General features: G+C 56.3%; 1 protein-coding gene across 1 annotated transcript; it reads left to right on the top strand.

The window, feature by feature from the left end:
• The first annotated feature begins 566 nt into the window (after positions 1-566).
• KLF10 (Kruppel like factor 10) lies at positions 567-6,198 on the top strand. The gene is made up of 4 exons (XM_040972669.1): positions 567-671; positions 2,901-3,134; positions 3,226-4,153; positions 4,648-6,198. Exons 1-4 carry the CDS (start codon positions 636-638, stop codon positions 4,905-4,907), a joined length of 1,458 nt encoding a protein of 485 aa, XP_040828603.1. The 5' UTR covers positions 567-635; the 3' UTR covers positions 4,908-6,198.
• Positions 6,199-10,322: the final 4,124 nt, after the last annotated feature.

Raw genomic sequence — 10,322 nt, 5'->3', positions numbered from 1 at the left:
GAGAGGATGGCGCTTCCCAGGCAGATCTCTTGGCTCGCGCCCCTTTGGCTCGCAGCCGCCGCCTCCCCCGCCCGGCCAGCCGGCCGGCGTCCCGCCCACTCGGTGGCGGGCTGAGCCGGGGCCCCGGAGCGGAGGGGGACAGGGCGGAGCGGGCGGCCCTCCCTACCCCACCCTCCCACGTGGGGCCGGCCCTCGCCGCCGCACCTCCCCGTGACGCGCCCGCCCTCGGCGCCGCCCCCTGTGGGCCGCCGGGCAGGGGGCCGGGCGGCCGGGGTGGGCGCGGGCCCGGGCGCCCCGGAGTCAGGTGGCCGCGGGAGTTCCCCGGGGCCGGGCCGACGGAGCGCGCCGCCGGGGACTGTGTACACGCTCCACTGACACAGCTTCACGCTGCCGGGCAGCCGCTGATCACGCGTGGCCCCGCGAGCCCATTGGCCGGCGCCTCACACACCTTTGCCGCCCATTGGCTGCCGGCAGGCCCCGCCCCCGCCCCCGCCCGCGGCGCGAGGCAGGCGGAGCGGCTACCTGAATGGGGAGGGGGCAGACGGCGCGGTGCGCGGCGGCGTCGAGTGTCTCCCGGCGCCCGAGCGAGACCCGCAGGCGAGGCAGCGCCGCGCGAGCGACCCAGGCGGCCCGACATGCTCAACTTCGGCGCTTCCCTTCAGCAGGCTACGGTGAGGATGCCGCCGTGTCTTCGGGGGGCTCCGAGCGAGGGCGCAAACCCCGGGAGCCCCCCCGACAGCTTGCCGCCCCACGCGGGAGCACGGGGCTGCAGCGGCGCCCCGGGCGGGGGGCGAGCGAGGAAGGGGCGTCCTGTCTGCGGACGGTGGGCATCAGCGAGGGCGTGTGTCGCGTGACTGGGACCTGGACCCTAAGGAGCGAGCTCTTGGCGCTACTTGGGCACGGAGGAGGGGACGGGGCAGCCCCCGTGGGGACAGCTCAGGCGGCAGGTGATGGAGAGGCGAGGGCAGAGGAACCCCGCCGGGCAGCGTGGAGGTGGGCAGCGCAGAGAAGGGAGCCCCCCGTTGCACCTGGCACCGGGTAGCGCCTTCCCTGCCCGGCTGAGGGAGACCCAGCGTGGAGGAGGTGGGGGGGAGCTGCGGGAGAGGCGACGGGGCTACCCCCCACCTTGCGCTGGCTGGGGAGGGGTCGGGGGGCTACGGGGAGGCTGCCGCCCGAGGACCCCGGGCAAGGGGCTGCTCCGCAGACGGAGCGGGGCACGGCACGCGGGCTGGGCGACCACCGACCGGGGCGAGTACCCCCCCGTGCCCGGCAGACGTCGGGAGGGGATTCCCTGCCTCCCCCCACGCCAGCCGCCCACTCCATCGCCGGCGGAGGCAGGTGGCCGCCCGCAGACGGCCCCCTCTGGAGGGTGGGAGAGGCGGGCGGGCGGGGAGCCGCGAGACGCGGGGGCCGCGTGTCGGGGCGGGCGCGGGGGCCGGCGCGTCTGGAGCCGCCGCCTGCGGGGGCCGGCCGTCTGCGGGGCCCGGCGGGCGCGGGGGCCGGCGCGGTGGGAGCGCGGCGCGGGCAGCGACGGGGTGGCCCCGGGTCCCCGCGGGCCGCGTGGGCGGGAAGCGCCGAGGGCTCGGCCGGGCCCCCGGGGAGGCGGAGGAGGGCGGCGGCCGGCTTTCCGCGGGCACCCGGCTCCTCCTCCTCCTCCGCCCGCAGCTGAGGCGGAGGCCGCGGGCGGGCCGGGAGCGGCTGCGCCCGGGAGGCTGCTCGTCCCCGAGTGACCCGGCGCCGGCCTCCGCCAGGGGCGGCAGCGAGGCCCGGCCCCGCAGTCGGTTCCTAAGGGAACGGCGGCTCCGGGGGCCGCCGGGGGCGGGCGCGCTGCGGGGCGGTTGGTGGCCCCTCCTCCTGCCCTCCCCGCCCGGCGCGGGGGCGGGGCCGGCGGCCGCAGGAAGTAGGGGAAAGGTGACGGCGCGGCAATTCCCAGTTCACGTTTCCTGCGCCGCGCGGAGCAGCCGCTGATCACGCTTTGTTCACATGCCTCGCCCCCGCCCCCAGGCTCCTCCAGCCAATGGGAGCGCGGGCCGCCGGCAGGCTGGCCAATGGCGGGGCCGGGCCGCCGAGACGTGCGCGCGGCGGGGAATGTTCCCAGTGACTCACCCGCGGCCTCATTGAGCGGAGGGCGGTCCCGCCCGCGAGGATCTCCCCCGCCCGGCGGCCTCCCCGCTCGCCGGCGGCCCGCGCTTCCCCTTCCTGCCCGGCGCCCCTCTCCCTGCCCGCTGCCCGCCCGCGGCTTCCCTTTCTTCGGCCGGGGGCTTTTCTACAACCGCTGGCCGTGGTCGCTTACATAAAGGCGCGCCGTTATGCAATTGCATTGTAAGCGGCGTTTTTTACAATTTTAGCATAGGAGGACTTTGAGTTAAGAGAAACACAGAAAGCCAGGCTCATGATTTTCTCCAAGGGTACATTGCTTTTTGGTGTTGTTTTTTTTTTTTTACATGAACACAATGAGTCCTTACTTTTTGGTCTTTAGGTGAAAAAGCAGAGAGATGATGGCATTGCTGTGTTTAAGTGAAATTTCACAAACATTTGTGTGAGTCAGTGCAGAACTTGTGCTGTAGTCTCTGGGGTTGGGCCTCAAAGCAGTATTTTAAGAAATTGGGTTCTGTTTGGACTGGTCCAGGTTTTTACAAATCCCAGGAATATTACAGTTTATGATTGTCTGACTTTAAAAAAATGCTTGTCGGTCATAGGCTGAGCCAGATCATGGTGAGATAGAATAAAATCAAGCCTGACTAACTTGACGAGTGACCTAGTGGGTCAGAGTTCTGTCCCCCGCTTGGCTCCTGGGCGCTGAGCTCCTTCCTCTGCCGTGCTGGGGATCCGGGATCCAGGGCTCCTTCAGAGAGGCTGATCCGCAGGGTGAACGTGAGCTTTGCCCTCTGTTTCCCCAGGAGGAGAGAATGGAGGTGATTTCCGACAGGGCCAGAGAGAGCGGGTACTGCTGGAACAAGGCCCCGGAGAAGAGCGACTTCGAGGCGGTGGAGGCGCTCATGTCCATGAGCTGCAGCTGGAAGTCGGACTTCAAGAAATACCTGGAGCACCGGCCGGTGACTCCGGCGTCTGATCTGTCGGAGGAGGAGAACCTGCTCCCCACCACTCCGGACTTCCACACCATCCCGGCATTTGTGAGTGTCCTGCTGGGTGGGGTGTGAGTCCGGGCGCTGTCTGCCCAGCAGCCAGCAACACTCACCACCGGCTTCTCCTTTCTCTTTCCAGTGTTTGACCCCACCTTACAGCCCCTCAGACTTCGAGCCCTCGCAGGTGTCCACTCTGGTGGCACCGGCGCCACCTGCTGGACACTTCAGACCCCTCTCGGATAGCGCCAAGCCGCACGCGGCCCCTGCCGCGGTGCCTGTCAAGGAGGAAGACCAGAACCCTGCCTCCCTCCCCAAGCCCCCCAAGGCTCAGGCCACCAGCGTGATCCGCCACACGGCGGACGCCCAGCTCTGCAACCACCGATCCTGTCCGGTAAAAGCAGCCGGCACCCTCCACTGCCAGGACAGCTCCTTGCGGAGGAGACCCCACCTGCCAGCCGAAGCCTCGAGGAGGAACGTACCATGCGCGACTGTGTCGCCTAACAGGTCTGCGTGTGAGCCGAGCACCCCGACAGAAGCAGAGGCCAGTGAGAAAGCCCCGGCTCCACTCTGTGACTTTTCTGTGCCTTCCTCACAGACGGTCATCTGCAGGCCCCAACCAGCCCCCGTGTCCCAACCACAGAAGTCGGTGTTGGTCTCTCCACCCACAGTCTCCCCAGGGGGTGTGCCACCCATGCCAGTCATCTGCCAGATGGTTCCCCTTCCCGCCAGCAACCCTGTGGTGACAACAGTCATGCCCAGCACTCCAGCCAGCCAGCCACCAGCTGTGTGCCCACCTGTCGTGTTCATGGGGGCTCAGGTGCCCAAAGGGGCTGTCATGTTTGTCGTGCCCCAACCAGTGGTGCAGAGCCCCAAGCCAGCCGTGGTGAGCCCTCATGGTACCAGACTGTCTCCCATTGCCCCAGCTCCAGGCTTTTCCCCTTCGGCAGCCAAAGTCACGCCTCAGATCGACTCATCCCGCATCAGAAGTCACATCTGTAGTCACCCGGGATGCGGCAAGACCTACTTTAAGAGTTCGCATCTGAAGGCCCACATGAGGACGCACACAGGTATTGGCCAGGTTCATTTAGGACAAACGTTTGAAGAGTGGATGACTGTGGGGGAGATAGGGGAGACTTAGGGCTGCTGTTAGACCAGCACCCACATGGGTTGCTACACTGAGTCCTTACTGCTGTTTCCAACCCAGCTCTCTGCTTGTGGCCTGGGAAAGCAGCAGAGGAAGGCCCAAGGCCTTGGGACCCTACACCTGCATGGGAAGCCTGGAGGAAGCTCCTGGCTCCTGGCTTACAGCCATGTCGGGAGTGAACCAGGGGATGAAAGTTACTCTCCCCTACTCCACCCCCGTGTGTAACTGCCTTTCAGATAAATAGAAAGGTTTGAAAGCTTTCATAAGGGGGATTTTCATAAATGTGAAGTGGAAAATGGAGCAGCGGCATCCGATGCTGTTGACCACCTTGGTAGCCTTTCTTGTGCAATGCATGAGTGTGTGTGCTCACACCATCCTGGCCATGCGCTCACAGCAGCCTGCACTTGTCTGTTTCAGGGGAGAAGCCATTCAGCTGCAGCTGGAAGGGCTGCGAGAGGAGGTTCGCCCGCTCCGACGAGCTCTCCAGGCACCGGCGCACCCACACTGGTGAGAAGAAATTCGCCTGCCCCATGTGTGAGCGGCGGTTCATGAGGAGCGACCACTTGACCAAGCACGCCCGCCGCCACCTGTCGGCCAAAAAGCTCCCCAACTGGCAGATGGAAGTGAGCAAGCTCAACGACATTGCTCTCCCACCAGCACCAGCCCCCGCGCAGTGAAGGCCGTAGCCGTAGGGATTGGGACTGACTTTAGTCACGGCCAGGAGCCCATGGTGGCATGGAAATGGTGCATGCTACCGGGTCGGGACCCTCCTGCGAGGGCTGCCAAGTGGTGCAGCCCCGTTGCCGCCATCTGGGCGAGGGCCCGGCCTGGGCCACAGGAGGTCACAGAAGGGCAGGTTTCATTTCTTTTCAGGCGAGAGAGAGAGACAGGAGAAGCTTTTATTCCTCTGAACATTTCTCGAAGGTTCCAGAGGATGTCAACACAGGTAGCACAGATCCAGAGTTTGTGTGCACATTGGTTACTTTCCTTTTGCTGTAGCTACTTGAGACCAACTTTTCAATGTGATTTCTTCTCAAGCACTGGTTTCAAGAACTTACGGTACAGATGTGGAGAGATGAGGTCGGTTTGCATTATTCCAGAGAGTGTCGTTTTTTTCCTAGAGACCTTGTTTACTACTTCTAGTCTTTGCAGCCAACTTCATGGATGTAATTATTGAAATACATCTGCAGCTATTGTTTTTACACTATAGTTGATACTTGTATTTGGTTGACTGTATATCACTCACGAGGGCCCGGAGAAGCGGAATCCTCACTAATTTAATTGCTTTTGAAGTGTGTAGCTCCCCTTCCCCCTCCCCTCGTTTTTGTTTTGAAAGTTTCAGAGATGATTATATCTAGGCGTTTTATTATGCTTTGATCTTTAGTTTGCCTGCAGTTCTTGTGTAGATCTTGAAAATTGTACACCAATGTGTTTTCTCTAGACTCTAAGATAAACTGCACTTTGTTTAGGGGGAAAAAATTGAAGATGAAAGTGTATATCATAAAGAAGGGGTATCAAGGGCTGTAGATAACTCCTCAAAACAGTCGGTCTGTGTCCTCAGTAAGGACCTCGTGCCACAAGGATAAACGGGCGTGTGTGGCTCGTGAGAGTGCAAGGGGACACCACTCGCAGACGGGCACATGGCGTCCTGCTGGCTCAGTGGCATTCTCAGAGGATGTGGAACTAGATAGGGGAAAAAAAATGACTTAGAACATTCACTTTTGTTAACAGTATTTCTGTTCTGTTGTATAGTGGATGACGCACACAGTGCTAATACAAACGTTTAAAATGCGTAGTGAAAAATATGACCATCTTCCCACACACCGGGTGTAGATTCCTAACAGGAAAACTTGCACTCTTTGGGAAACAGTCTCTTAAAAGCAAAACAAAAAAATCCTTGTGACTTAAAAATTTGCACTTCTTTTGTTGTACTTTGTATCTTGTTTACAATAAATTTTTTCTTTGGTATATAGAATTGGTTCATTGCATTTGTTAACCCACCCTCATTTCCATCCTGACAGTATCACTTAGTGTGACAAGGACTTGGTGACTGATTTTTTCTCAATTGAGAGCTATACCAGCATACTTTTCACACAACCAAGTTAGAAGGAACCAGGAGGCCAGAAATAACATTTATTGATCACGTGAGCCAATTTAGTTTAAGGAGCCAACATGCGAAGGGCTTTTTTTTTTTAAGATTTATTTATTTTTATTGGAAAGTCTGATATTCAGAGGAGGAGAGGCAGGAAGATCTTCCGTCCACCTATTCACTCCTCAAGTGGCTGCAACTGCCAGAGCTGAGCCAGTCTGGAGCCCGGAGCCTCTTCCAGGTCTCCCACATGGGTGCAGGTTCCAAGGCTTTGGGCCGTCCTCTACTGCTTTCCCAGCCCACAAGCAGGGAGCTGGAAGGGAGGAAGTAGAATAGCCAGGATATGAAGCGGTACCCATTTGGGATCCTGGTGTGTGCAAAGTGAGGACTTCAGCCTCTAAGCTATTCCGCCAGGCCCACATGCAGGTTTTTAAGCCTTGTGCTTTTGATGATTTGAGGTTGAAATATATACTGCCATTTCTCAAGTGGCATTTACATCCAAGGGAATGCCACAGTTTTTAGTTTGCTCTGAAATCCCCTTGTGGCCATGAGGACATCTTTGGTGATGCCCAACTCAACTGCTGACCTGGAGTCTAGCCTTCTATTGAATAGCATAGTAAGGGACAGTGTCCTCACTAGGCTCCAACTGTCCAACAAGTGCCTGGAGTTTTCTGTGCGCCTGTTAATACTTGGGAACCCAACACTCCCGCCAGGTATAACACAGCTGCCAGGGAGTGGCTTTGCAGGCTTGCCACGACAACATGGAGTCCCTAGGGTCCTTCCCAGTCAGTGGCTGGGCTCCAGAAGCAGTGGATCGAGTGTATTTTCATTCCCAGACCCAGTCCCTAGCAATGGTATGGTCAGTGGTATTGTGCCACTGGCTATGTTCTTCCCACTTCCAGCTGCCATCAGACTTTTGCTTAGGGATCTTATAAATCATTGGATTTGAATAGGATCACATTATCTTTAAAAGAATAATTTATTTGAAAGAGAGGGAGGAAGAGAGCTAGCCATTGGTTCACTTCACAAATGCCTGCAATAGTTGAGGCTGGGCCAAGCTGAAGCCGGGTGCCAGGAACTCCATCTGGGTGTCCCATGTGGGTGGTGGGAACACAAGTACTTACCCATCTTCTGCCTCTGCTGTGTTCCAGTGCATTAGCAGGGAGTAACTGGGATTCTGACATGGATATGATGTCCCAAGTGGGTCCTTACTCCACTTTGCCAAAATGTCCACCCTGGAATAGTTTTCATGAGTTGAATGCCTATGGATACTGATGTTGATAACAAAGTTGCCATCAGGGGCTGGCACTGTAGTGTGAGTAAATCTGATGCCTGCTAGAATCCCAGGTGGGATGCTGCTCCACTTCCGATCCAGATGGGAAAGAACTTGGCCCCCTATGTTTATGTAGGAGAGTGATTGAAGCTAGTTTCAAGCTGCCCCAGCCCTGGCCATTGAAGCCATTTGGGGAATGAACCGGTAGATGGAAGATTCATTCTCCTCTTTGTAACTCTGCCTTTCAAATAAATAGAGTCTTTAGAAGAAGTCCACAACTGTAAATGTGTTATGATCATCTGATATTAATTTAGTTTTAGAACTTCATTTTGTTTCTTGTTTGACACACTAAGTTAATTATTTTTAGATAATTTTAGACTAAGGAAATTGCAAAAATTAGAGTTCCTTATACTGATCATCTAGATTCTCCTCATGGCAACGTCTCACATGGCTGTAGAACATTTACCAAGCTAGCCATGTGATAATGTTGACCGAACTGTAGGCCTTGGGGCAGATGTTGTTTGGCCCAGCGCTCCGGACTCCATTTGGACATCAGAATATTTGGGTTGAAGCCCAACTCTGCTTTTGCTTCTAGCTTCGTGCTAATGCACACCCTGGGAGGCAGCAGGGGACAGCTCAAGTACTTGGATCCCTGTCACATGGGAGGCCAGATTGACTTCTAGCTATGTGGGTTTGGCCTGGCCAAGCCCTGGCTATTGCTGGCACCTGGGGAGGGAGCAAATGGTTGGAAGATTTCTCTGTCTGCTTTTCAAATAATAGCAAGACTATAGAACTTCTTTGGATCACATTGTTGTCTGTCTCGCTTCTCCTTGGAGCCTAACCCAGAATTTGCCATGGCATTTTCTTGCCATGTTGCTGTCGCCTCCTCCCAGCAGGAAGATCCTCAGTCTTAAAGAGCCGTATCAGTCATCTCGCAGAACGCCCCCTGCCCTGATTGGCCCCTGTGTCACTTGGAAGAGCTTTAGGAGCAAGGGGCAAGTCATGTCTTTCTCTGTTCCCTACCCCAGGACAGTCTGGCTGCTAATGCTGGGGACCAAGACAATGCTTTCTGGAAGCTTCTTCCACTGTAACCGTCCTACTTTCCTCTTCAATAACTATTGGGAGGGAAATACTATGCAAATAGACTGTGCTTAAACTTTTCCCTACTTGGTACCTTCTTGTAAATCTTGCCTGAGGCCACTAGGACTGGGCTATGTTAATTCCCTCATCATTTATTCATTGCAATTCTGGGTATTTATGTCCCTCTCTGAGTTACTAATTCTGTGGTCCCACTGTCCCAACTTTGGTTCTTGGTATCGCCTTCAATAAGGAGCCAGTTTAGGTTGACAAAGGTGGACATTTCATATAGTTGTGCCTATCATTTTTCACAGGCATGAGAGCTGTGGGGGTAACAGTTGTCCATCGCACCTGAACCCCAGAGGCCACACTTCTGTACTGCTCTCCCTGCCTCTGTCTAGTCTTTTACCACTCAGAGTTTTGGAATATACAAATCTGATCATGCCACTCCCCTGATTAAGACACACTTCCCAGGAGCTATCAGGATGAATTCCAGGTTGTTGTTTTTTTTTTCAATGAAGCCTAGAACAGCACCATGTGATAGAAACACAGCCTGAGCCGCGTGTGTGTACTGCAACCTTCTAGTAGCCTTATGCAAAAATGAGTGTGAACATTTGCATTGAATTCCTTCTTTCCAAAATAATATGATCTCAGCATATTTAAGATATGATTATCCATGAGCAATGGCCTCTGGCTTTGGATCTCATCTTCAAGGTTGAGTGTGTGTTGTGTCCTGTCAGCACACACACATCTCCAGTGGAACCTAACTGCAGTGTCAGGCTGAGGAGCCTTCTCTAGCAAGAACAAACTGGATATACTCCACCCACCCTGCACCTCCTGGCCAGGGTGCAGGCACCCTGGGTGGTCTCCGCAGTAGCCACCAGCCACCGTGAACAAGAACTGGACATGCAGTTGGCCCTGGTCCTGCTCCTCTGCTCTGGCCTGGCAGGTCTGGACTGGACTTGCCTGCGGGCTATGTCTGGGGCTGAAGTTAGCAGGCAAGAACTACTTTCAGGTTAAGTCCAGCCCCAAATGGACCCAAGGGGAAGATCGGGGTGGGCCTGGAAGCATCAGCTCCAGTTTCCACTGGTTGGTGTTGAAAACAAACCACTGAGATCCCAGGGTCAGCTCTCGGCCTCCCACTTCCTTAATCACCAACATAATGTTTAACTTCCACAGCCACAGTTTTCTCATCTGTAAGATGGACATGATACTAATCCTGACCTCAAACAAACCTGTTCTGATGATGGACAGACACATGGCCTTGAGCTATTTCTAGAAAGGAGATATTCTGTAAATGTTAGTTAATGGGGCCAGTGCTGAGGCATAGTAGCTAAAGCTGTCACCTGCAGTGTCAGCATCCCATACAGGCGCCAGTTCAAGTCCCGACTGCTGCATTTCTGACTCAGCTCCCTGCTAATGTGCCTGGAAAAGCAGTGGAGGATGGACCAAGTATGTTAGGCCAGGTCAGAACCAGGGGCTCCCTCTGGACCTCCCCATGATACTGGCTGGGCTTTCAAGTCCACTGCAGTGTTTTCTGGTGGGAAGAGCTTTAGTCTTAGCTTTCCCAGTCCTGAGGACAGGCCTTTCCCAGCATCCTCCGGGTGACAGGCTGGGGCTGTCAGTTCCAGCAGGAGGGAGGAATCAGCCAGA

Source organism: Ochotona curzoniae, unplaced genomic scaffold (genome assembly GCF_017591425.1).
Source record: "Ochotona curzoniae isolate NIBS_2020 unplaced genomic scaffold, NIBS_Ocur_1.0 contig_2318, whole genome shotgun sequence".
Classification (NCBI taxonomy): Eukaryota; Metazoa; Chordata; class Mammalia; order Lagomorpha; family Ochotonidae; genus Ochotona; species Ochotona curzoniae.
Note: the sequence above shows the minus strand (reverse complement) of the source record. Positions and strands in the feature narration are given on the sequence as shown.

Bases quoted from the DNA above. Each gene is read 5' to 3' on its own strand.
- KLF10 (XM_040972669.1), top strand. From the start codon at position 636: ATGCTCAACTTCGGCGCTTCCCTTCAGCAGGCTACG. The intron at 672-2,900 runs GTGAGGATGCCG...CTGTTTCCCCAG, and splicing joins CTTCCCTTCAGCAGGCTACG to GAGGAGAGAATGGAGGTGAT. The intron at 4,154-4,647 runs GTATTGGCCAGG...TGTCTGTTTCAG, and splicing joins CCACATGAGGACGCACACAG to GGGAGAAGCCATTCAGCTGC.